At 45.7% G+C, this 26,123-nt stretch overlaps 1 protein-coding gene across 1 annotated transcript in view; it reads right to left on the bottom strand.

The window, feature by feature from the left end:
* LOC129394155 (uncharacterized) overlaps positions 1 to 26,123 on the bottom strand; it is a gene marked incomplete at its 5' end in the record, with an annotated part of 129,201 nt that overhangs the window by 55,686 nt on the left and 47,392 nt on the right. Inside the window, 3 exons of the mRNA XM_063598411.1 lie at positions 5,482 to 5,610; positions 14,328 to 14,456; positions 23,168 to 23,296. Of these exons, the coding sequence (XP_063454481.1) occupies positions 5,482 to 5,610; positions 14,328 to 14,456; positions 23,168 to 23,296 (387 nt within the window). The remainder of the gene's footprint in view (positions 1 to 5,481; positions 5,611 to 14,327; positions 14,457 to 23,167; positions 23,297 to 26,123) is intronic.

The following is a 26,123-nucleotide window of genomic DNA, read 5'->3' as shown; positions in this document are numbered from 1 at the left end:
GGAATTTTTCGTAGAGATGGGGTTTTGCTATGATGCCCTGGCCAGTCTTCAACTCCTGGACTCAAGTGATCTGCCCACCTCGGCCCCCTAAAGTGCTGGGATTACAGGCCTGAGCTGTGTCATTTCATGCCGCGTGACACAGCCCAGTAAAAAGGAAGAAACCCCGCGGGTCCAGCGTCTACTCACACAGGTGGACTGATGGCTGATAAATCCCAGCAGGAGCCAAAAGAGGAGCCGAAAGAGCAGCCACAGCACCCGTCCACTCACACAGGTGGACTGATGGCTGATAAATGCCAGCAGGAGCCAAAAGAGGAGCCAAAAGAGCAGCCACCGCACCCGCATGTCCTGGTCCTTTCAGGCGCCCTGAGGCGGCCAGGACAGAGGTGGAGGTGGCTTAGGGCAGGGGGGAGGGAAGGGGACGGGGACCGGGCCGGATCTGAGTTGGGGAGGGGGAGGGGAGGGGGAGGGGAAGGGGAGGGGAAGGGGAAGGGGAGGGGAAGGGGGGAAGTAAGGGAAGGGAAAGGAGGAGAAGGGGGCTGTTGGGCACCTGGAGGAGGTGGAGGAGGAGGAGGAGAAGAAGAAAGGGTCTGGGAAAGGATCTGGTTCAAATTAAGTACTCAAGCGCTGGTGGAAGGCTTAGCTACAGGTCACGGAGAAGATCAGGGAAGCAACAGGACACGCGGGGCAAGGGAGCGTGAGGCTTAGGAGCAATTAGAGGGAGACTAAGGTTCTGCTTTCCACCAAACCTTCTTCGGTCTGGGCCCTCCCTTAGCAACCCTGGGGCTTCATACTCCCTCTCCACCAATCCCTGATGACCCCGGTGGTGCCTCACAATGGACATTCCAAGTAGCGCCCGCATCATTCCAATGACCCCTCCCCCATCTCAGTCCCCCACGCTCCTCCCAAGGCCAGGTCCTCTCTGGAACCTTCACAAACCTGATTTCTGGTCCTCCCCAACCAGCTCCCTGTCCCTGCTTCTGGGCGCTCCTTCCTTCCTGAGCTCCCAGGGTTCCTCAAGGTCACTTTTGGTGACAAAACATAAAAAACAAATGATGGCAGGATGGCAGGAAGAACCTCATACCCAAGCAGAGTGCCAGGTTTTACAGCCTCCGCTCAGCCATTCATATCTTAAGCAACAAAACATCAGCAGGATGCGGAAGGTCCCGATAGTAAACCATCTCCATCACATCCATGTAGCCATCCGCCCATCAACCTGTATCTCAGGAACAAATGTACATACATTCATTTTAAACATGCGTGGTACATTTACAAAAATTAACCTGACTTATTTTGTTCCAGCAAATCTCAATATGTTTGAGAGCAATCCAATCACACAGCATGTTTCTGATCATATAACTGTGCTAGAAGTCAATGATTAAAAGCTAATTCAAAATTATTATTTGCTTGGAAATTCAAAGTGCCCTTATAAGACATAAACATAAGAAAGAATCCAAAATGAAACAAGATTGCCTTTCAACTCAATGATAAGATCATAACATGGCAATAAAATGTCTCCCTCTGGCCTGGGAATTCCTCTTTGTGCCACAAGGTTGTGTGATCTCAAATGACCCCTAACCCACCTAGACATTTTAACATCCGAAACCGAGTGATGATGTCCTTATCTATATCATCTTACTGCCTGTGTGTGTGGACTTTAAATTCTGAACCCAAATGAGGGGGAGAAAACCAAGTTGACTTTCATGATTGATCTCTCAGGGATGTCCAAGGAATCTGTGCATTTCAAGAAACAAAGTTCATCAGCTTCTCTCCTAAGGTATTTGCCCACAATACCCAGAGGGCTTGGCAGCATCATGTGTGATGGGTGGGGAGCTCCAAGCAGGTGGGCAGGACCCAGGGGCCTGGTGACCAGGACAGACCCCCACTGTCCATCACCTTTCCTGGCCCTGTCCTCGGCTAAACTTCCCACAGGCCTTCTGCCCGATCACACAGAGTGTGCCCAAACTCACTCAGGCCTCTGGCAGCTGAAAACCACTGCTTTAAATCCCTTTACCATTTACTATGACATAAGGTTATTGTTAACAGGAAATATTCGATTGATGCTACAAATGGAAAGCCAATGCCTTTACCATAAATAGAAAAACAACCCTAAGAAACAAGCAAAACAAAAACAAAACAGGGGCTGGGTGTGGTGGCTCACGCCTGTAATCCCAGCACTTTGGGAGGCCGAGGTGGGCGGATCACAAGGTCAGGAGTTCCAGACCAGCCTGGCCAATATGGTGAAACCCTGTCTCTAATAAAATACAAAAATTAGCCGGGTGTGGTGGTAGGCGCCTGTAGTCCCACCTACTTGGGAGGCTGAGGCAGGAGAATAGTTTGAACCCGGGAGGCAGAGTCTGCCGTGAGCCGAGATTGCACCACTGCACTCCAGCCTAGGCGACAGAGCGAGACTCTGTCTCAAAAACAGCAACAACTACAAACAAACAAAAAACAGGGTTAACAAAACGATGGAATTCAATTCTATTTATATGCTGCAGCCATGTTCCAGCCCTAGATTTCGCTGGGCATGGTGGCTCACGCCTGTAATCCCAGCACTTTGGGAGGCTGAGGCAGGCAGATCACGAGGTTAGGAGTTCAAGACCAGCCTGACCAACATGGTGAAACCTTGTCTCTACTAAAAATACAAAAATTAGCTGAGCATGGTGGCGCACGCCTGTAGTCCCAGCTACTCGGGAGGCTGAGGCAGGAGAACTGCTTGAACCCAGGAGGCAGAGGTTGCAGTGAGCCAAGATCCCACCACTGCACTCCAGCCTGGTGACAGAGTGAGACTCCGTCTCAAAAAAAAAAAAAAAAAAAAAATGACATGAATATACTTCACACAACTGAACTGCACACTTCAACACGGTTAGATGGTAATTATCATCTTGTAAGTATTTTACCACAGGTTAACATGTTTCACAACCTGAAAAGGAAGTAATTACCTTCAGCTCTCTGAGTTCTAGAATTTGTAACATTTCACCCCCTGCTCCTTCCTGATCTGCACTGGAGCATCTTTCTTCTGTCCCTGCTCTACTCAGAGTTCACTTTCCCTTCCCTCACATCAGCTTCGTTGAGGCTGGTTTGAACTTAACGCAAAACATTCTCACTAATGACTGAATTCCCACCAAGATTTCCATATTATCACAGTATGCTTTTAATCTTCGAAGATATTAAATATTTGTTCTCATCATAGCTAAAATGCAATGCAAATCCCATCTCAGATGTGGGTCAGATACCTATGAATCTCCTGAGGTAGTCATTGAAATGACTTTTTTCTTGAGACGGAGTGTCACTCAACCATGCTGAAGTGCAGTGGCGCTACCGTGGCTCACGGCAACCTCCACCTCCCAGATTCAAGCGATTCTTGTGCCTCGGCCTCCCAAGTAGCTGGGATTACAGGTGCCTGCTACCATGCCTGGCTAATTTTTGTCTTTTTAGTAGGGATGGGATTTCACTATGTTGGCCCATCTGGTCTTGAACTCCTGACCTCAAGTGATCCACCTGCCTCAGCCTCCCAAAGTGCTGGGATTACAGGCATGAGCCACCACACCTGGCCTGAAATAATATCTTTCAAATTCTTTGTAGAATTTGTTTTTTCCTGATTTCTGCACATAGGATCAAAAAAAAAATCATGTACTAGGATTTCGAGAGAAGCAATGGGTAATCTAAAAAGATGAAAAGAGCAACCACGTCTATCCCACAGCTACTGCTAGATTTCATAGGAAAGGCAGCTGGCCCAGTTTGGAGCTAGGAGAAATGTCAAACACACGAAGAAATGAGAAGCAAAGAAATGCCATCACGCATGAATGCTTCATGGCACCCATGATGTCCCTGCTTAGGAGGTAATGGTACAGATGACTAGATGACAAGGACAAAGATGAGAGGTGCAAAGTTGTCCAAGTCCAACAGCTCAACTGAACTTTCCTAAATGGAATTGTTAAAAAGTGGTAAATTTAAAAACTTCCCCTGGCTCACGTGGTGGCTCACGCTTGTAATCCCAGCACTTTGGGAGGCTGAGGCGGGTGGATCATTTGAGGTCGGGTTTTGAGACTAGCCTGGCCAACATGGTAAAACCCCGACTCTACTAAAAATACAAAAATTAGCTGGGCATGGTGGTGGGCACCTGTAATCCCAGCTACTTGAGAGGCTGAGGCAGGGGAATCACTTGAAGCCAGGAGGTGGAGGTTGCAGTGAGCCGAGCTCACACCATTATACTCCAGCCTGGGCAACAGAGGGAGACACGTCTTGGGGGTGAGAAAAGAAAAAAAAAAAAAAAAAAAGCTTCCTCCAATTTATACCGAAAATTCTCTGTTCAGGACTAAGTGGCACAGAGAATGTTAAATGTGCCTAGATATCTTCATAACTCATATATTTTCTGTTTTCTACATATCTTGAAAGGCAGTGCCAAATGACGTGTAATTATCTAGGCGGTAAAACTGAAACATACTTCCTCTTCCCTTGAATATAAAAAAGCATTGTGGTATTAGTACTTTTATCTTGGATCATTGTTCAGAAGGAGGTTCAGCCCCCAGACGACCACATTTTTACTGTCATGAATGGCAAGACAAAATGTAGAGCTCAACTTCCCCAAAGGAAAAAAGGCTCAAAAGACAAATTATGGCACAACTTAGCAGCCAAATTCTTACCAAGTACAGACTTTTGACATACTGATCTCTCTCCAGTTGCAAGTGGGAACATGCACTTTGAATGATGTCATTCAAAATTACCCTGCCCAGACACACTTTTCATTGATTCTCTTGGAGGGCAGTTCTAAGAGATTCTCTGGGGCTTTCTCTGCATCATGAGACGCAGTGCAGTTCTGCCCTTCACCTTCCGGCAGTTTGTCACCTCGTCCCTATGACCTCAGAGGAACTTTGTCTCAGGCCAACTGTTTGTTCCTTGGGCTCTTTCATTTCCCCTAAAAATCATTTGCTGCCCCTCTAAATGGCCTACATCTCCATCTATCTCCCTCTCCCCTCAGAAGAGGGTGCTCTTTAAGCATCAACCATCCAGCCCTTCTAGCAGTCTCATTTTTCAGCTGGTTCCCATGTTTATGCCTGTTCTATGTTTTTCTTTTCCTGTTAAGCTGTCTGTTGTCAGCTCATTTCTGCAGTGAATCTTCAGAGAGGAGATTGGAAGCTTTCCTTCCACCCATACGATAGAACTATAAAGCAGAAGAGTTTAGAAAGACTTTCCTATTTAAGTGACGAAACCTCATACTCCATTTGTGACAAATAGCACAAAGGTTAAAAAAACTTATTTTTGACCAAAAGCTCTGTTGACATTCTATTAAACACCGACCTATTTAATTTTCATAATGTAAATGGCAGATATTTTCATAGTTCTTATGCTAATAAATCATTTCCCTGATTTTTGGGGTAAAACCACATATTCATAATGAAGTCCAGAAACGTGAATTGTTTCATGTAACTTATTCTTATTTGTGATTACAAGTATACCTCTACAGAAAGTTAGTATACTCACAGAAAGGTAACTTGTGCGGAGGGAGATGGCAAATTTATAACTTCTCAGAAACACAGTAATGATAAGTAACCAAAGACTTCCACCAAAGTCAGTCCCACGATGACGAAGGTCAGCCAGAGTATTGATAACCTGGAATAATAATAGTTGAAATAATGAAAAGGTCAATGACACTGACAATATTTCACTCAGAAAGAATCATCCTTAGAAACCGTCAACCTCCTCCAAAAGGTAACCACATCCCTCAGATATCACCGTGGGATTCCACTGCTACAAAAAAGAACAGAAGTTAGAGAAGTCTCATGTTTTTCAGATGGCTGGTAGTGTTTTTAGGCATTGCAAATGTGGGGTGTTGTCTTTCTTGGTATAAAGCAGGGATATCCAATCTTTTGACTTCCCTGCCTATATTAAAAGAAGCAAAGTTGTCTTGAGCCACACATAACATACACTAACACTAACAACAGCTGATGATCTAAAAAAAACCTCTTTTTTTTTTTTTTTGAGACAGAGTTCCGCTCCACTCAGTCGCCCAGGCTGGAGTGCAGTGGTGCAATCTCAGCTCACTGCAACCTCCAGCTCCTGGGCTCAAGCCATTCTCCTCCCTCAGCCTCCCGAGCAGCTGAGATTACAGGTCTCTGCCACCATGCCCGACTAATTTTTGTATTTTTAGTAGAGATGAGGTTTCACCATGTTGGCCAGTCTGGCCTTGAACTCCCGACAGGCGATCTGCCTGCCTCGGCCTCCCAAAGTGCTGGGATTACAGGTGTGAGCCACCGTGCCCGGCCATTGTTTTTGTTTTTGTTTTTGTTTTTGTTTCTTTTTGAGATGGGGTCTCACTCTGTCACCCAGGCTGGAGTGCAGTGGTGTGCTCTCGGCTCACTGCAACCTCTGCCTCTCAGGTTCAAGTGATTCTCCTGCCTCAGCCTCCTGAGTAGCTGGGAGTACAGGTGCCTGACAGTGCACTCAGCAAATTTTTTTATTTTTTGTGGAGATGGGGTTTTGCCATGTTGGCCAGGGTGGTCTCGAACTCCTGACCTCAGGTAATCTGCCCGCCTCAGCCTCCCAAAGTGCTGGGATTACAGGCATGAGCCACTGTACCTGGCCAAAATCTCCTAATGTTTTAAGAAAGTTTACAAATTTGTGTTGAACTGCATTCAAAACTGTCCTGGGCCACATGCAGCCCGTCACTCATGGCTAAGACAAGCTAAGTATAAAGTAATTATCTTATCTTTCCTTTTCTTTTTGTTTTGAGACAAAGTCTTGCTCTGTCACCCAGGCTAGATTGCAGTGGCATGATCTCAGCTCACTGCAACCTCCGCCTCCCGGGTTCAAGCGATTCTCCTGCCTCAGCTACTGAGTAACTGGGATTACAGGCGCCTGCCACCACGCTCGGCTAATTTTTGTATTTTTAGTAGAAACAGGGTTTCACCATCTTGGCCAGGCTGGTCTCCAACTCCTGACCTCATGATCCACCTGCCTCGGCCTCCCAAAGTGCTGGGAATACAAGTGTGAGCCACTGCACCTGGCCAGTAGTAATCTTTTCTTTAGTTATTTACTTGTTTTTTAAATTGATGTATAACGTTGGATGCATTTATTATATATCACATGGTAAAAGAATCCCTCTAAATAATACTTCTCTCTTGGATTATATGAATCTTTGTCATTTATAGCTCAGCATAAGTAAAGAAAAAAAAATACAATGAAGAGATTACTTCATTCACAAATAAGTATCGAATTTTAGTGCTTAAAAATTAACAAGGTGGGCCGGGCGTGCTGGCTCACGCCTGCAATCCCAGCACTTTGGGAAGCCGAGGTGGGTGGACCGCGAGATCAGGAGATTGAGACCATCCTAGCTAACACGGTGAAACCAATCTCTACTAAAAATACAAAAAATTAGCAGGGCATGGTGGCACCTGCCTATAGTTCCAGCTACTTGGGAGGCTGAGGCAGAAGAATCACTTGAACCCGGGAGGCAGAGGTTGCAGTGAGCCGAGATCGCACCACTGCACTTCAGCCTGGGTGACAGAGCGAGACTCTGTCTCAAAAAAAAAAAAAAAAAAAAAAAAAAAAAAAAAAAATTACCAAGGTGGAGATGATGAAAATGGCATGAATAGTGTGGGATTTCTCTAAGATTGTTGACATTAATTCCATTAGACTCTTATGTGAGTGAAGACGATAACATTTCTACATCGATTCCTCAGGATTTAACTATATATTCTTGAAAACATCTCAATTTTAAATGTTTCTTTCAAGATGGTGAATTAAACAGAGATAGCCCTTCAACAGGTTGAACTCAGCATATGCTGAGTCTGAAATGGAAATGATGGAGTTAGAGAACCATACAACAATGGTCATGATTTCAGAAACATGGTGTTGAGCAGAATAAAGCAGACACAAAAGAGTACCTATGGCATGGCATGCATCTGTATACACGAAATTCCAGAATAAGCAAGCTAACCTAGGATAAGAAAGAGACTGGCTGGGAAGAGTGAGAGTTCACTTTCTGGGGTGACATAATAGTGTAGATCTTGGCTGGGCATGGTGGTTCATGCCTGTAATCCCAATGCTTTGGGAGGCCGAGGCGGGCGGATCACCTGAGGTCGGGAGTTCAAAACCAGCCTGACCAACATGGAGAAACCCTATCTCTACTAAAAATACAAAATTAGCTGGGAGTGGTGGCACATGTCAGTAATCCCAGCCACTCGGGAGGCTGAGGCAGGAGAATCGCTCGAATCTGGGAAGCAGAGGTTGCGGTGAGCTGAGACTGCCCCATTGCACTCCAGCCTCGGCAACAAGGGAGAAACTGTCTCAAAAAAATAAATAAATAAATAAATAAAATAATGTAGATCTTGAAAGGGGGTTGGTTTATGCTGGTGTATGTACTTTCCAAAGTTAGTAAATTTACACTTAAGGTTATATAGTTTGGCCAGGCGCGGTGGCTCACGCCTGTAATCCCAGCACTGGGAGGCCGAGGCAGGCGGATCACGAGGTCAAGAGATGGAGACTATCCTGGCGAACATGGTGAAACCCCGTCTGTACTACAAATACAGAAATTAGCCAGGCGTTGTAATCAGAGCTACTCAGGAGGCTGAGGCAGGACAATTGCTTGAACCCCGAAGCGGAGGTTGCAGTGAGCCGAGATCTTGCCACTGCACTCCAGCTCTGTCTAAAAAAAAAAAAAGTCATCAAACCAGATGACACAAATCAAATGACAATTCACTTTGTTTTGGTCCGTTTTGTTTGTTAGAGACAAGAGTGCAGCGGGGCCATCTCGGCTCACTGCAACGGCCAGCTCCTGGGCCCAAGCGATCCTCCCACCTCAGCCTCTCCAGTAACTGGGATAACAGGTACGCACCACCAGGCCCGACTAATCTTTTTTGGAATTTTTCGTAGAGATGGGGTTTTGCTATGATGCCCTGGCCAGTCTTCAACTCCTGGACTCAAGTGATCTGCCCACCTCGGCCCCCTAAAGTGCTGGGATTACAGGCCTGAGCTGTGTCATTTCATGCCGCGTGACACAGCCCAGTAAAAAGGAAGAAACCCCGCGGGTCCAGCGTCTACTCACACAGGTGGACTGATGGCTGATAAATCCCAGCAGGAGCCAAAAGAGGAGCCGAAAGAGCAGCCACAGCACCCGTCCACTCACACAGGTGGACTGATGGCTGATAAATGCCAGCAGGAGCCAAAAGAGGAGCCAAAAGAGCAGCCACCGCACCCGCATGTCCTGGTCCTTTCAGGCACCCTGAGGCGGCCAGGACAGAGGTGGAGGTGGCTTAGGGCAGGGGGGAGGGAAGGGGACGGGGACCGGGCCGGATCTGAGTTGGGGAGGGGGAGGGGAAGGGGAGGGGAAGGGGAAGGGGAGGGGAAGGGGGGAAGTAAGGGAAGGGAAAGGAGGAGAAGGGGGCTGTTGGGCACCTGGAGGAGGTGGAGGAGGAGGAGGAGAAGAAGAAAGGGTCTGGGAAAGGATCTGGTTCAAATTAAGTACTCAAGCGCTGGTGGAAGGCTTAGCTACAGGTCACGGAGAAGATCAGGGAAGCAACAGGACACGCGGGGCAAGGGAGCGTGAGGCTTAGGAGCAATTAGAGGGAGACTAAGGTTCTGCTTTCCACCAAACCTTCTTCGGTCTGGGCCCTCCCTTAGCAACCCTGGGGCTTCATACTCCCTCTCCACCAATCCCTGATGACCCCGGTGGTGCCTCACAATGGACATTCCAAGTAGCGCCCGCATCATTCCAATGACCCCTCCCCCATCTCAGTCCCCCACGCTCCTCCCAAGGCCAGGTCCTCTCTGGAACCTTCACAAACCTGATTTCTGGTCCTCCCCAACCAGCTCCCTGTCCCTGCTTCTGGGCGCTCCTTCCTTCCTGAGCTCCCAGGGTTCCTCAAGGTCACTTTTGGTGACAAAACATAAAAAACAAATGATGGCAGGATGGCAGGAAGAACCTCATACCCAAGCAGAGTGCCAGGTTTTACAGCCTCCGCTCAGCCATTCATATCTTAAGCAACAAAACATCAGCAGGATGCGGAAGGTCCCGATAGTAAACCATCTCCATCACATCCATGTAGCCATCCGCCCATCAACCTGTATCTCAGGAACAAATGTACATACATTCATTTTAAACATGCGTGGTACATTTACAAAAATTAACCTGACTTATTTTGTTCCAGCAAATCTCAATATGTTTGAGAGCAATCCAATCACACAGCATGTTTCTGATCATATAACTGTGCTAGAAGTCAATGATTAAAAGCTAATTCAAAATTATTATTTGCTTGGAAATTCAAAGTGCCCTTATAAGACATAAACATAAGAAAGAATCCAAAATGAAACAAGATTGCCTTTCAACTCAATGATAAGATCATAACATGGCAATAAAATGTCTCCCTCTGGCCTGGGAATTCCTCTTTGTGCCACAAGGTTGTGTGATCTCAAATGACCCCTAACCCACCTAGACATTTTAACATCCGAAACCGAGTGATGATGTCCTTATCTATATCATCTTACTGCCTGTGTGTGTGGACTTTAAATTCTGAACCCAAATGAGGGGGAGAAAACCAAGTTGACTTTCATGATTGATCTCTCAGGGATGTCCAAGGAATCTGTGCATTTCAAGAAACAAAGTTCATCAGCTTCTCTCCTAAGGTATTTGCCCACAATACCCAGAGGGCTTGGCAGCATCATGTGTGATGGGTGGGGAGCTCCAAGCAGGTGGGCAGGACCCAGGGGCCTGGTGACCAGGACAGACCCCCACTGTCCATCACCTTTCCTGGCCCTGTCCTCGGCTAAACTTCCCACAGGCCTTCTGCCCGATCACACAGAGTGTGCCCAAACTCACTCAGGCCTCTGGCAGCTGAAAACCACTGCTTTAAATCCCTTTACCATTTACTATGACATAAGGTTATTGTTAACAGGAAATATTCGATTGATGCTACAAATGGAAAGCCAATGCCTTTACCATAAATAGAAAAACAACCCTAAGAAACAAGCAAAACAAAAACAAAACAGGGGCTGGGTGTGGTGGCTCACGCCTGTAATCCCAGCACTTTGGGAGGCCGAGGTGGGCGGATCACAAGGTCAGGAGTTCCAGACCAGCCTGGCCAATATGGTGAAACCCTGTCTCTAATAAAATACAAAAATTAGCCGGGTGTGGTGGTAGGCGCCTGTAGTCCCACCTACTTGGGAGGCTGAGGCAGGAGAATAGTTTGAACCCGGGAGGCAGAGTCTGCCGTGAGCCGAGATTGCACCACTGCACTCCAGCCTAGGCGACAGAGCGAGACTCTGTCTCAAAAACAGCAACAACTACAAACAAACAAAAAACAGGGTTAACAAAACGATGGAATTCAATTCTATTTATATGCTGCAGCCATGTTCCAGCCCTAGATTTCGCTGGGCATGGTGGCTCACGCCTGTAATCCCAGCACTTTGGGAGGCTGAGGCAGGCAGATCACGAGGTTAGGAGTTCAAGACCAGCCTGACCAACATGGTGAAACCTTGTCTCTACTAAAAATACAAAAATTAGCTGAGCATGGTGGCGCACGCCTGTAGTCCCAGCTACTCGGGAGGCTGAGGCAGGAGAACTGCTTGAACCCAGGAGGCAGAGGTTGCAGTGAGCCAAGATCCCACCACTGCACTCCAGCCTGGTGACAGAGTGAGACTCCGTCTCAAAAAAAAAAAAAAAAAAAAAAGACATGAATATACTTCACACAACTGAACTGCACACTTCAACACGGTTAGATGGTAATTATCATCTTGTAAGTATTTTACCACAGGTTAACATGTTTCACAACCTGAAAAGGAAGTAATTACCTTCAGCTCTCTGAGTTCTAGAATTTGTAACATTTCACCCCCTGCTCCTTCCTGATCTGCACTGGAGCATCTTTCTTCTGTCCCTGCTCTACTCAGAGTTCACTTTCCCTTCCCTCACATCAGCTTCGTTGAGGCTGGTTTGAACTTAACGCAAAACATTCTCACTAATGACTGAATTCCCACCAAGATTTCCATATTATCACAGTATGCTTTTAATCTTCGAAGATATTAAATATTTGTTCTCATCATAGCTAAAATGCAATGCAAATCCCATCTCAGATGTGGGTCAGATACCTATGAATCTCCTGAGGTAGTCATTGAAATGACTTTTTTCTTGAGACGGAGTGTCACTCAACCATGCTGAAGTGCAGTGGCGCTACCGTGGCTCACGGCAACCTCCACCTCCCAGATTCAAGCGATTCTTGTGCCTCGGCCTCCCAAGTAGCTGGGATTACAGGTGCCTGCTACCATGCCTGGCTAATTTTTGTCTTTTTAGTAGGGATGGGATTTCACTATGTTGGCCCATCTGGTCTTGAACTCCTGACCTCAAGTGATCCACCTGCCTCAGCCTCCCAAAGTGCTGGGATTACAGGCATGAGCCACCACACCTGGCCTGAAATAATATCTTTCAAATTCTTTGTAGAATTTGTTTTTTCCTGATTTCTGCACATAGGATCAAAAAAAAATCATGTACTAGGATTTCGAGAGAAGCAATAGGTAATCTAAAAAGATGAAAAGAGCAACCACGTCTATCCCACAGCTACTGCTAGATTTCATAGGAAAGGCAGCTGGCCCAGTTTGGAGCTAGGAGAAATGTCAAACACACGAAGAAATGAGAAGCAAAGAAATGCCATCACGCATGAATGCTTCATGGCACCCATGATGTCCCTGCTTAGGAGGTAATGGTACAGATGACTAGATGACAAGGACAAAGATGAGAGGTGCAAAGTTGTCCAAGTCCAACAGCTCAACTGAACTTTCCTAAATGGAATTGTTAAAAAGTGGTAAATTTAAAAACTTCCCCTGGCTCACGTGGTGGCTCACGCTTGTAATCCCAGCACTTTGGGAGGCTGAGGCGGGTGGATCATTTGAGGTCGGGTTTTGAGACTAGCCTGGCCAACATGGTAAAACCCCGACTCTACTAAAAATACAAAAATTAGCTGGGCATGGTGGTGGGCACCTGTAATCCCAGCTACTTGAGAGGCTGAGGCAGGGGAATCACTTGAAGCCAGGAGGTGGAGGTTGCAGTGAGCCGAGCTCACACCATTATACTCCAGCCTGGGCAACAGAGGGAGACACGTCTTGGGGGTGAGAAAAGAAAAAAAAAAAAAAAAAAAAAGCTTCCTCCAATTTATACCGAAAATTCTCTGTTCAGGACTAAGTGGCACAGAGAATGTTAAATGTGCCTAGATATCTTCATAACTCATATATTTTCTGTTTTCTACATATCTTGAAAGGCAGTGCCAAATGACGTGTAATTATCTAGGCGGTAAAACTGAAACATACTTCCTCTTCCCTTGAATATAAAAAAGCATTGTGGTATTAGTACTTTTATCTTGGATCATTGTTCAGAAGGAGGTTCAGCCCCCAGACGACCACATTTTTACTGTCATGAATGGCAAGACAAAATGTAGAGCTCAACTTCCCCAAAGGAAAAAAGGCTCAAAAGACAAATTATGGCACAACTTAGCAGCCAAATTCTTACCAAGTACAGACTTTTGACATACTGATCTCTCTCCAGTTGCAAGTGGGAACATGCACTTTGAATGATGTCATTCAAAATTACCCTGCCCAGACACACTTTTCATTGATTCTCTTGGAGGGCAGTTCTAAGAGATTCTCTGGGGCTTTCTCTGCATCATGAGACGCAGTGCATTTCTGCCCTTCACCTTCCGGCAGTTTGTCACCTCGTCCCTATGACCTCAGAGGAACTTTGTCTCAGGCCAACTGTTTGTTCCTTGGGCTCTTTCATTTCCCCTAAAAATCATTTGCTGCCCCTCTAAATGGCCTACATCTCCATCTATCTCCCTCTCCCCTCAGAAGAGGGTGCTCTTTAAGCATCAACCATCCAGCCCTTCTAGCAGTCTCATTTTTCAGCTGGTTCCCATGTTTATGCCTGTTCTATGTTTTTCTTTTCCTGTTAAGCTGTCTGTTGTCAGCTCATTTCTGCAGTGAATCTTCAGAGAGGAGATTGGAAGCTTTCCTTCCACCCATACGATAGAACTATAAAGCAGAAGAGTTTAGAAAGACTTTCCTATTTAAGTGACGAAACCTCATACTCCATTTGTGACAAATAGCACAAAGGTTAAAAAAACTTATTTTTGACCAAAAGCTCTGTTGACATTCTATTAAACACCGACCTATTTAATTTTCATAATGTAAATGGCAGATATTTTCATAATTCTTATGCTAATAAATCATTTCCCTGATTTTTGGGGTAAAACCACATATTCATAATGAAGTCCAGAAACGTGAATTGTTTCATATAACTTATTCTTATTTGTGATTACAAGTATACCTCTACAGAAAGTTAGTATACTCACAGAAAGGTAACTTGTGCGGAGGGAGATGGCAAATTTATAACTTCTCAGAAACACAGTAATGATAAGTAACCAAAGACTTCCACCAAAGTCAGTCCCACGATGACGAAGGTCAGCCAGAGTATTGATAACCTGGAATAATAATAGTTGAAATAATGAAAAGGTCAATGACACTGACAATATTTCACTCAGAAAGAATCATCCTTAGAAACCGTCAACCTCCTCCAAAAGGTAACCACATCCCTCAGATATCACCGTGGGATTCCACTGCTACAAAAAAGAACAGAAGTTAGAGAAGTCTCATGTTTTTCAGATGGCTGGTAGTGTTTTTAGGCATTGCAAATGTGGGGTGTTGTCTTTCTTGGTATAAAGCAGGGATATCCAATCTTTTGACTTCCCTGCCTATATTAAAAGAAGCAAAGTTGTCTTGAGCCACACATAACATACACTAACACTAACAACAGCTGATGATCTAAAAAAAACCTCTTTTTTTTTTTGTTGAGACAGAGTTCCGCTCCACTCAGTCGCCCAGGCTGGAGTGCAGTGGTGCAATCTCAGCTCACTGCAACCTCCAGCTCCTGGGCTCAAGCCATTCTCCTCCCTCAGCCTGCCGAGCAGCTGAGATTACAGGTCTCTGCCACCATGCCCGACTAATTTTTGTATTTTTAGTAGAGATGAGGTTTCACCATGTTGGCCAGTCTGGCCTTGAACTCCCGACAGGCGATCTGCCTGCCTCGGCCTCCCAAAGTGCTGGGATTACAGGTGTGAGCCACCGTGCCCGGCCATTGTTTTTGTTTTTGTTTGTTGTTTCTTTTTGAGATGGGGTCTCACTCTGTCACCCAGGCTGGAGTGCAGTGGTGTGCTCTCGGCTCACTGCAACCTCTGCCTCTCAGGTTCAAGTGATTCTCCTGCCTCAGCCTCCTGAGTAGCTGGGAGTACAGGTGCCTGACAGTGCACTCAGCAAATTTTTTTATTTTTTGTGGAGATGGGGTTTTGCCATGTTGGCCAGGGTGGTCTCGAACTCCTGACCTCAGGTAATCTGCCCGCCTCAGCCTCCCAAAGTGCTGGGATTACAGGCATGAGCCACTGTACCTGGCCAAAATCTCCTAATGTTTTAAGAAAGTTTACAAATTTGTGTTGAACTGCATTCAAAACTGTCCTGGGCCACATGCAGCCCGTCACTCATGGCTAAGACAAGCTAAGTATAAAGTAATTATCTTATCTTTCCTTTTCTTTTTGTTTTGAGACAAAGTCTTGCTCTGTCACCCAGGCTAGATTGCAGTGGCATGATCTCAGCTCACTGCAACCTCCGCCTCCCGGGTTCAAGCGATTCTCCTGCCTCAGCTACTGAGTAACTGGGATTACAGGCGCCTGCCACCACGCTCGGCTAATTTTTGTATTTTTAGTAGAAACAGGGTTTCACCATCTTGGCCAGGCTGGTCTCCAACTCCTGACCTCATGATCCACCTGCCTCGGCCTCCCAAAGTGCTGGAAATACAAGTGTGAGCCACTGCACCTGGCCAGTAGTTATCTTTTCTTTAGTTATTTACTTGTTTTTTAAATTGATGTATAACGTTGGATGCATTTATTATATATCACATGGTAAAAGAATCCCTCTAAATAATACTTCTCTCTTGGATTATATGAATCTTTGTCATTTATAGCTCAGCATAAGTAAAAAAAAAAAAATACAATGAAGAGATTACTTCATTCACAAATAAATATCGAATTTTAGTGCTTAAAAATTAACAAGGTGGGCCGGGCGTGGTGGCTCACGCCTGCAATCCCAGCACTTTGGGAAGCCGAGGTGGGTGGACCGCGAGATCAGGAGATTGAGACCATCCTAGCTAACACGGTGAAACCAATCTCTACTAAAAATACAAAAAATTAGCAGGGCATGGTGGCACCCGCCTATAGTTCCAGCTACTTGGGAGGCTGACGCAGAAGAATCACTTGAACCCAGGAGGCAGAGGTTGCAGTGAGCCGAGATCGCACCACTGCACTTCAGCCTGGGTGACAGAGCGAGACTGTGTCTCAAAAAAAAAAAAAAAAAAAAAAAAATTACCAAGGTGGAGATGATGAAAATGGCATGAATAGTGTGGGATTTCTCTAAGATTGTTGACATTAATTCCATTAGACTCTTATGTGAGTGAAGACGATAACATTTCTACATCGATTCCTCTGGATTTAACTATATATTCTTGAAAACATCTCAATTTTAAATGTTTCTTTCAAGATGGTGAATTAAACAGAGATAGCCCTTCAACAGGTTGAACTCAGCATATGCTGAGTCTGAAATGGAAATGATGGAGTTAGAGAACCATACAACAATGGTCATGATTTCAGAAACATGGTGTTGAGCAGAATAAAGCAGACACAAAAGAGTACCTATGGCATGGCATGCATCTGTATACACGAAATTCCAGAATAAGCAAGCTAACCTAGGATAAGAAAGAGACTGGCTGGGAAGAGTGAGAGTTCACTTTCTGGGGTGACATAATAGTGTAGATCTTGGCTGGGCACGGTGGTTCATGCCTGTAATCCCAATGCTTTGGGAGGCCGAGGCGGGCGGATCACCTGAGGTCGGGAGTTCAAAACCAGCCTGACCAACATGGAGAAACCCTATCTCTACTAAAAATACAAAATTAGCTGGGAGTGGTGGCACATGTCAGTAATCCCAGCCACTCGGGAGGCTGAGGCAGGAGAATCGCTCGAATCTGGGAAGCAGAGGTTGCGGTGAGCTGAGACTGCCCCATTGCACTCCAGCCTCGGCAACAAGGGAGAAACTGTCTCAAAAAAATAAATAAATAAATAAATAAAATAATGTAGATCTTGAAAGGGGGTTGGTTTATGCTGGTGTATGTACTTTCCAAAGTTAGTAAATTTACACTTAAGGTTATATAGTTTGGCCAGGCGCGGTGGCTCACGCCTGTAATCCCAGCACTGGGAGGCCGAGGCAGGCGGATCACGAGGTCAAGAGATGGAGACTATCCTGGCAAACATGGTGAAACCCCGTCTGTACTACAAATACAGAAATTAGCCAGGCGTTGTAATCAGAGCTACTCAGGAGGCTGAGGCAGGACAATTGCTTGAACCCCGAAGCGGAGGTTGCAGTGAGCCGAGATCTTGCCACTGCACTCCAGCTCTGTCTAAAAAAAAAAAAAGTCATCAAACCAGATGACACAAATCAAATGACAATTCACTTTGTTTTGGTCCGTTTTGTTTGTTAGAGACAAGAGTGCAGCGGGGCCATCTCGGCTCACTGCAACGGCCAGCTCCTGGGCCCAAGCGATCCTCCCACCTCAGCCTCTCCAGTAACTGGGATAACAGGTACGCACCACCAGGCCCGACTAATCTTTTTTGGAATTTTTCGTAGAGATGGGGTTTTGCTATGATGCCCTGGCCAGTCTTCAACTCCTGGACTCAAGTGATCTGCCCACCTCGGCCCCCTAAAGTGCTGGGATTACAGGCCTGAGCTGTGTCATTTCATGCCGCGTGACACAGCCCAGTAAAAAGGAAGAAACCCCGCGGGTCCAGCGTCTACTCACACAGGTGGACTGATGGCTGATAAATCCCAGCAGGAGCCAAAAGAGGAGCCGAAAGAGCAGCCACAGCACCCGTCCACTCACACAGGTGGACTGATGGCTGATAAATGCCAGCAGGAGCCAAAAGAGGAGCCAAAAGAGCAGCCACCGCACCCGCATGTCCTGGTCCTTTCAGGCGCCCTGAGGCGGCCAGGACAGAGGTGGAGGTGGCTTAGGGCAGGGGGGAGGGAAGGGGACGGGGACCGGGCCGGATCTGAGTTGGGGAGGGGGAGGGGAGGGGGAGGGGAAGGGGAGGGGAAGGGGAAGGGGAGGGGAAGGGGGGAAGTAAGGGAAGGGAAAGGAGGAGAAGGGGGCTGTTGGGCACCTGGAGGAGGTGGAGGAGGAGGAGGAGAAGAAGAAAGGGTCTGGGAAAGGATCTGGTTCAAATTAAGTACTCAAGCGCTGGTGGAAGGCTTAGCTACAGGTCACGGAGAAGATCAGGGAAGCAACAGGACACGCGGGGCAAGGGAGCGTGAGGCTTAGGAGCAATTAGAGGGAGACTAAGGTTCTGCTTTCCACCAAACCTTCTTCGGTCTGGGCCCTCCCTTAGCAACCCTGGGGCTTCATACTCCCTCTCCACCAATCCCTGATGACCCCGGTGGTGCCTCACAATGGACATTCCAAGTAGCGCCCGCATCATTCCAATGACCCCTCCCCCATCTCAGTCCCCCACGCTCCTCCCAAGGCCAGGTCCTCTCTGGAACCTTCACAAACCTGATTTCTGGTCCTCCCCAACCAGCTCCCTGTCCCTGCTTCTGGGCGCTCCTTCCTTCCTGAGCTCCCAGGGTTCCTCAAGGTCACTTTTGGTGACAAAACATAAAAAACAAATGATGGCAGGATGGCAGGAAGAACCTCATACCCAAGCAGAGTGCCAGGTTTTACAGCCTCCGCTCAGCCATTCATATCTTAAGCAACAAAACATCAGCAGGATGCGGAAGGTCCCGATAGTAAACCATCTCCATCACATCCATGTAGCCATCCGCCCATCAACCTGTATCTCAGGAACAAATGTACATACATTCATTTTAAACATGCGTGGTACATTTACAAAAATTAACCTGACTTATTTTGTTCCAGCAAATCTCAATATGTTTGAGAGCAATCCAATCACACAGCATGTTTCTGATCATATAACTGTGCTAGAAGTCAATGATTAAAAGCTAATTCAAAATTATTATTTGCTTGGAAATTCAAAGTGCCCTTATAAGACATAAACATAAGAAAGAATCCAAAATGAAACAAGATTGCCTTTCAACTCAATGATAAGATCATAACATGGCAATAAAATGTCTCCCTCTGGCCTGGGAATTCCTCTTTGTGCCACAAGGTTGTGTGATCTCAAATGACCCCTAACCCACCTAGACATTTTAACATCCGAAACCGAGTGATGATGTCCTTATCTATATCATCTTACTGCCTGTGTGTGTGGACTTTAAATTCTGAACCCAAATGAGGGGGAGAAAACCAAGTTGACTTTCATGATTGATCTCTCAGGGATGTCCAAGGAATCTGTGCATTTCAAGAAACAAAGTTCATCAGCTTCTCTCCTAAGGTATTTGCCCACAATACCCAGAGGGCTTGGCAGCATCATGTGTGATGGGTGGGGAGCTCCAAGCAGGTGGGCAGGACCCAGGGGCCTGGTGACCAGGACAGACCCCCACTGTCCATCACCTTTCCTGGCCCTGTCCTCGGCTAAACTTCCCACAGGCCTTCTGCCCGATCACACAGAGTGTGCCCAAACTCACTCAGGCCTCTGGCAGCTGAAAACCACTGCTTTAAATCCCTTTACCATTTACTATGACATAAGGTTATTGTTAACAGGAAATATTCGATTGATGCTACAAATGGAAAGCCAATGCCTTTACCATAAATAGAAAAACAACCCTAAGAAACAAGCAAAACAAAAACAAAACAGGGGCTGGGTGTGGTGGCTCACGCCTGTAATCCCAGCACTTTGGGAGGCCGAGGTGGGCGGATCACAAGGTCAGGAGTTCCAGACCAGCCTGGCCAATATGGTGAAACCCTGTCTCTAATAAAATACAAAAATTAGCCGGGTGTGGTGGTAGGCGCCTGTAGTCCCACCTACTTGGGAGGCTGAGGCAGGAGAATAGTTTGAACCCGGGAGGCAGAGTCTGCCGTGAGCCGAGATTGCACCACTGCACTCCAGCCTAGGCGACAGAGCGAGACTCTGTCTCAAAAACAGCAACAACTACAAACAAACAAAAAACAGGGTTAACAAAACGATGGAATTCAATTCTATTTATATGCTGCAGCCATGTTCCAGCCCTAGATTTCGCTGGGCATGGTGGCTCACGCCTGTAATCCCAGCACTTTGGGAGGCTGAGGCAGGCAGATCACGAGGTTAGGAGTTCAAGACCAGCCTGACCAACATGGTGAAACCTTGTCTCTACTAAAAATACAAAAATTAGCTGAGCATGGTGGCGCACGCCTGTAGTCCCAGCTACTCGGGAGGCTGAGGCAGGAGAACTGCTTGAACCCAGGAGGCAGAGGTTGCAGTGAGCCAAGATCCCACCACTGCACTCCAGCCTGGTGACAGAGTGAGACTCCGTCTCAAAAAAAAAAAAAAAAAAAAAATGACATGAATATACTTCACACAACTGAACTGCACACTTCAACACGGTTAGATGGTAATTATCATCTTGTAAGTATTTTACCACAGGTTAACATGTTTCACAACCTGAAAAGGAAGTAATTACCTTCAGCTCTCTGAGTTCTAGAATTTGTAACATTTCACCCCCTGCTCCTTCCTGATCTGCACTGGAGCATCTTTCTTCTGTCCCTGCTCTACTCAGAGTTCACTTTCCCTTCCCTCACATCAGCTTCGTTGAGGCTGGTTTGAACTTAACGCAAAACATTCTCACTAATGACTGAATTCCCACCAAGATTTCCATATTATCACAGTATGCTTTTAATCTTCGAAGATATTAAATATTTGTTCTCATCATAGCTAAAATGCAATGCAAATCCCATCTCAGATGTGGGTCAGATACCTATGAATCTCCTGAGGTAGTCATTGAAATGACTTTTTTCTTGAGACGGAGTGTCACTCAACCATGCTGAAGTGCAGTGGCGCTACCGTGGCTCACGGCAACCTCCACCTCCCAGATTCAAGCGATTCTTGTGCCTCGGCCTCCCAAGTAGCTGGGATTACAGGTGCCTGCTACCATGCCTGGCTAATTTTTGTCTTTTTAGTAGGGATGGGATTTCACTATGTTGGCCCATCTGGTCTTGAACTCCTGACCTCAAGTGATCCACCTGCCTCAGCCTCCCAAAGTGCTGGGATTACAGGCATGAGCCACCACACCTGGCCTGAAATAATATCTTTCAAATTCTTTGTAGAATTTGTTTTTTCCTGATTTCTGCACATAGGATCAAAAAAAAAATCATGTACTAGGATTTCGAGAGAAGCAATGGGTAATCTAAAAAGATGAAAAGAGCAACCACGTCTATCCCACAGCTACTGCTAGATTTCATAGGAAAGGCAGCTGGCCCAGTTTGGAGCTAGGAGAAATGTCAAACACACGAAGAAATGAGAAGCAAAGAAATGCCATCACGCATGAATGCTTCATGGCACCCATGATGTCCCTGCTTAGGAGGTAATGGTACAGATGACTAGATGACAAGGACAAAGATGAGAGGTGCAAAGTTGTCCAAGTCCAACAGCTCAACTGAACTTTCCTAAATGGAATTGTTAAAAAGTGGTAAATTTAAAAACTTCCCCTGGCTCACGTGGTGGCTCACGCTTGTAATCCCAGCACTTTGGGAGGCTGAGGCGGGTGGATCATTTGAGGTCGGGTTTTGAGACTAGCCTGGCCAACATGGTAAAACCCCGACTCTACTAAAAATACAAAAATTAGCTGGGCATGGTGGTGGGCACCTGTAATCCCAGCTACTTGAGAGGCTGAGGCAGGGGAATCACTTGAAGCCAGGAGGTGGAGGTTGCAGTGAGCCGAGCTCACACCATTATACTCCAGCCTGGGCAACAGAGGGAGACACGTCTTGGGGGTGAGAAAAGAAAAAAAAAAAAAAAAAAAGCTTCCTCCAATTTATACCGAAAATTCTCTGTTCAGGACTAAGTGGCACAGAGAATGTTAAATGTGCCTAGATATCTTCATAACTCATATATTTTCTGTTTTCTACATATCTTGAAAGGCAGTGCCAAATGACGTGTAATTATCTAGGCGGTAAAACTGAAACATACTTCCTCTTCCCTTGAATATAAAAAAGCATTGTGGTATTAGTACTTTTATCTTGGATCATTGTTCAGAAGGAGGTTCAGCCCCCAGACGACCACATTTTTACTGTCATGAATGGCAAGACAAAATGTAGAGCTCAACTTCCCCAAAGGAAAAAAGGCTCAAAAGACAAATTATGGCACAACTTAGCAGCCAAATTCTTACCAAGTACAGACTTTTGACATACTGATCTCTCTCCAGTTGCAAGTGGGAACATGCACTTTGAATGATGTCATTCAAAATTACCCTGCCCAGACACACTTTTCATTGATTCTCTTGGAGGGCAGTTCTAAGAGATTCTCTGGGGCTTTCTCTGCATCATGAGACGCAGTGCAGTTCTGCCCTTCACCTTCCGGCAGTTTGTCACCTCGTCCCTATGACCTCAGAGGAACTTTGTCTCAGGCCAACTGTTTGTTCCTTGGGCTCTTTCATTTCCCCTAAAAATCATTTGCTGCCCCTCTAAATGGCCTACATCTCCATCTATCTCCCTCTCCCCTCAGAAGAGGGTGCTCTTTAAGCATCAACCATCCAGCCCTTCTAGCAGTCTCATTTTTCAGCTGGTTCCCATGTTTATGCCTGTTCTATGTTTTTCTTTTCCTGTTAAGCTGTCTGTTGTCAGCTCATTTCTGCAGTGAATCTTCAGAGAGGAGATTGGAAGCTTTCCTTCCACCCATACGATAGAACTATAAAGCAGAAGAGTTTAGAAAGACTTTCCTATTTAAGTGACGAAACCTCATACTCCATTTGTGACAAATAGCACAAAGGTTAAAAAAACTTATTTTTGACCAAAAGCTCTGTTGACATTCTATTAAACACCGACCTATTTAATTTTCATAATGTAAATGGCAGATATTTTCATAGTTCTTATGCTAATAAATCATTTCCCTGATTTTTGGGGTAAAACCACATATTCATAATGAAGTCCAGAAACGTGAATTGTTTCATGTAACTTATTCTTATTTGTGATTACAAGTATACCTCTACAGAAAGTTAGTATACTCACAGAAAGGTAACTTGTGCGGAGGGAGATGGCAAATTTATAACTTCTCAGAAACACAGTAATGATAAGTAACCAAAGACTTCCACCAAAGTCAGTCCCACGATGACGAAGGTCAGCCAGAGTATTGATAACCTGGAATAATAATAGTTGAAATAATGAAAAGGTCAATGACACTGACAATATTTCACTCAGAAAGAATCATCCTTAGAAACCGTCAACCTCCTCCAAAAGGTAACCACATCCCTCAGATATCACCGTGGGATTCCACTGCTACAAAAAAGAACAGAAGTTAGAGAAGTCTCATGTTTTTCAGATGGCTGGTAGTGTTTTTAGGCATTGCAAATGTGGGGTGTTGTCTTTCTTGGTATAAAGCAGGGATATCCAATCTTTTGACTTCCCTGCCTATATTAAAAGAAGCAAAGTTGTCTTGAGCCACACATAACATACACTAACACTAACAACAGCTGATGATCTAAAAAAAACCTCTTTTTTTTTTTTTTTGAGACAGAGTTCCGCTCCACTCAGTCGCCCAGGCTGGAGTGCAGTGGTGCAATCTCAGCTCACTGCAACCTCCAGCTCCTGGGCTCAAGCCATTCTCCTCCCTCAGCCTCCCGAGCAGCTGAGATTACAGGTCTCTGCCACCATGCCCGACTAATTTTTGTATTTTTAGTAGAGATGAGGTTTCACCATGTTGGCCAGTCTGGCCTTGAACTCCCGACAGGCGATCTGCCTGCCTCGGCCTCCCAAAGTGCTGGGATTACAGGTGTGAGCCACCGTGCCCGGCCATTGTTTTTGTTTTTGTTTTTGTTTTTGTTTCTTTTTGAGATGGGGTCTCACTCTGTCACCCAGGCTGGAGTGCAGTGGTGTGCTCTCGGCTCACTGCAACCTCTGCCTCTCAGGTTCAAGTGATTCTCCTGCCTCAGCCTCCTGAGTAGCTGGGAGTACAGGTGCCTGACAGTGCACTCAGCAAATTTTTTTATTTTTTGTGGAGATGGGGTTTTGCCATGTTGGCCAGGGTGGTCTCGAACTCCTGACCTCAGGTAATCTGCCCGCCTCAGCCTCCCAAAGTGCTGGGATTACAGGCATGAGCCACTGTACCTGGCCAAAATCTCCTAATGTTTTAAGAAAGTTTACAAATTTGTGTTGAACTGCATTCAAAACTGTCCTGGGCCACATGCAGCCCGTCACTCATGGCTAAGACAAGCTAAGTATAAAGTAATTATCTTATCTTTCCTTTTCTTTTTGTTTTGAGACAAAGTCTTGCTCTGTCACCCAGGCTAGATTGCAGTGGCATGATCTCAGCTCACTGCAACCTCCGCCTCCCGGGTTCAAGCGATTCTCCTGCCTCAGCTACTGAGTAACTGGGATTACAGGCGCCTGCCACCACGCTCGGCTAATTTTTGTATTTTTAGTAGAAACAGGGTTTCACCATCTTGGCCAGGCTGGTCTCCAACTCCTGACCTCATGATCCACCTGCCTCGGCCTCCCAAAGTGCTGGGAATACAAGTGTGAGCCACTGCACCTGGCCAGTAGTAATCTTTTCTTTAGTTATTTACTTGTTTTTTAAATTGATGTATAACGTTGGATGCATTTATTATATATCACATGGTAAAAGAATCCCTCTAAATAATACTTCTCTCTTGGATTATATGAATCTTTGTCATTTATAGCTCAGCATAAGTAAAGAAAAAAAAATACAATGAAGAGATTACTTCATTCACAAATAAGTATCGAATTTTAGTGCTTAAAAATTAACAAGGTGGGCCGGGCGTGCTGGCTCACGCCTGCAATCCCAGCACTTTGGGAAGCCGAGGTGGGTGGACCGCGAGATCAGGAGATTGAGACCATCCTAGCTAACACGGTGAAACCAATCTCTACTAAAAATACAAAAAATTAGCAGGGCATGGTGGCACCTGCCTATAGTTCCAGCTACTTGGGAGGCTGAGGCAGAAGAATCACTTGAACCCGGGAGGCAGAGGTTGCAGTGAGCCGAGATCGCACCACTGCACTTCAGCCTGGGTGACAGAGCGAGACTCTGTCTCAAAAAAAAAAAAAAAAAAAAAAAAAAAAAAAAAAAATTACCAAGGTGGAGATGATGAAAATGGCATGAATAGTGTGGGATTTCTCTAAGATTGTTGACATTAATTCCATTAGACTCTTATGTGAGTGAAGACGATAACATTTCTACATCGATTCCTCAGGATTTAACTATATATTCTTGAAAACATCTCAATTTTAAATGTTTCTTTCAAGATGGTGAATTAAACAGAGATAGCCCTTCAACAGGTTGAACTCAGCATATGCTGAGTCTGAAATGGAAATGATGGAGTTAGAGAACCATACAACAATGGTCATGATTTCAGAAACATGGTGTTGAGCAGAATAAAGCAGACACAAAAGAGTACCTATGGCATGGCATGCATCTGTATACACGAAATTCCAGAATAAGCAAGCTAACCTAGGATAAGAAAGAGACTGGCTGGGAAGAGTGAGAGTTCACTTTCTGGGGTGACATAATAGTGTAGATCTTGGCTGGGCATGGTGGTTCATGCCTGTAATCCCAATGCTTTGGGAGGCCGAGGCGGGCGGATCACCTGAGGTCGGGAGTTCAAAACCAGCCTGACCAACATGGAGAAACCCTATCTCTACTAAAAATACAAAATTAGCTGGGAGTGGTGGCACATGTCAGTAATCCCAGCCACTCGGGAGGCTGAGGCAGGAGAATCGCTCGAATCTGGGAAGCAGAGGTTGCGGTGAGCTGAGACTGCCCCATTGCACTCCAGCCTCGGCAACAAGGGAGAAACTGTCTCAAAAAAATAAATAAATAAATAAATAAAATAATGTAGATCTTGAAAGGGGGTTGGTTTATGCTGGTGTATGTACTTTCCAAAGTTAGTAAATTTACACTTAAGGTTATATAGTTTGGCCAGGCGCGGTGGCTCACGCCTGTAATCCCAGC

The sequence above is a fragment of the Pan paniscus genome, chromosome 18, assembly GCF_029289425.2.
Source record: "Pan paniscus chromosome 18, NHGRI_mPanPan1-v2.0_pri, whole genome shotgun sequence".
NCBI lineage: Eukaryota > Metazoa > Chordata > Mammalia > Primates > Hominidae > Pan > Pan paniscus.
The sequence above is the reverse complement of the archived record's forward strand: the minus strand, read 5'-3'. Positions and strand labels throughout refer to the sequence as shown.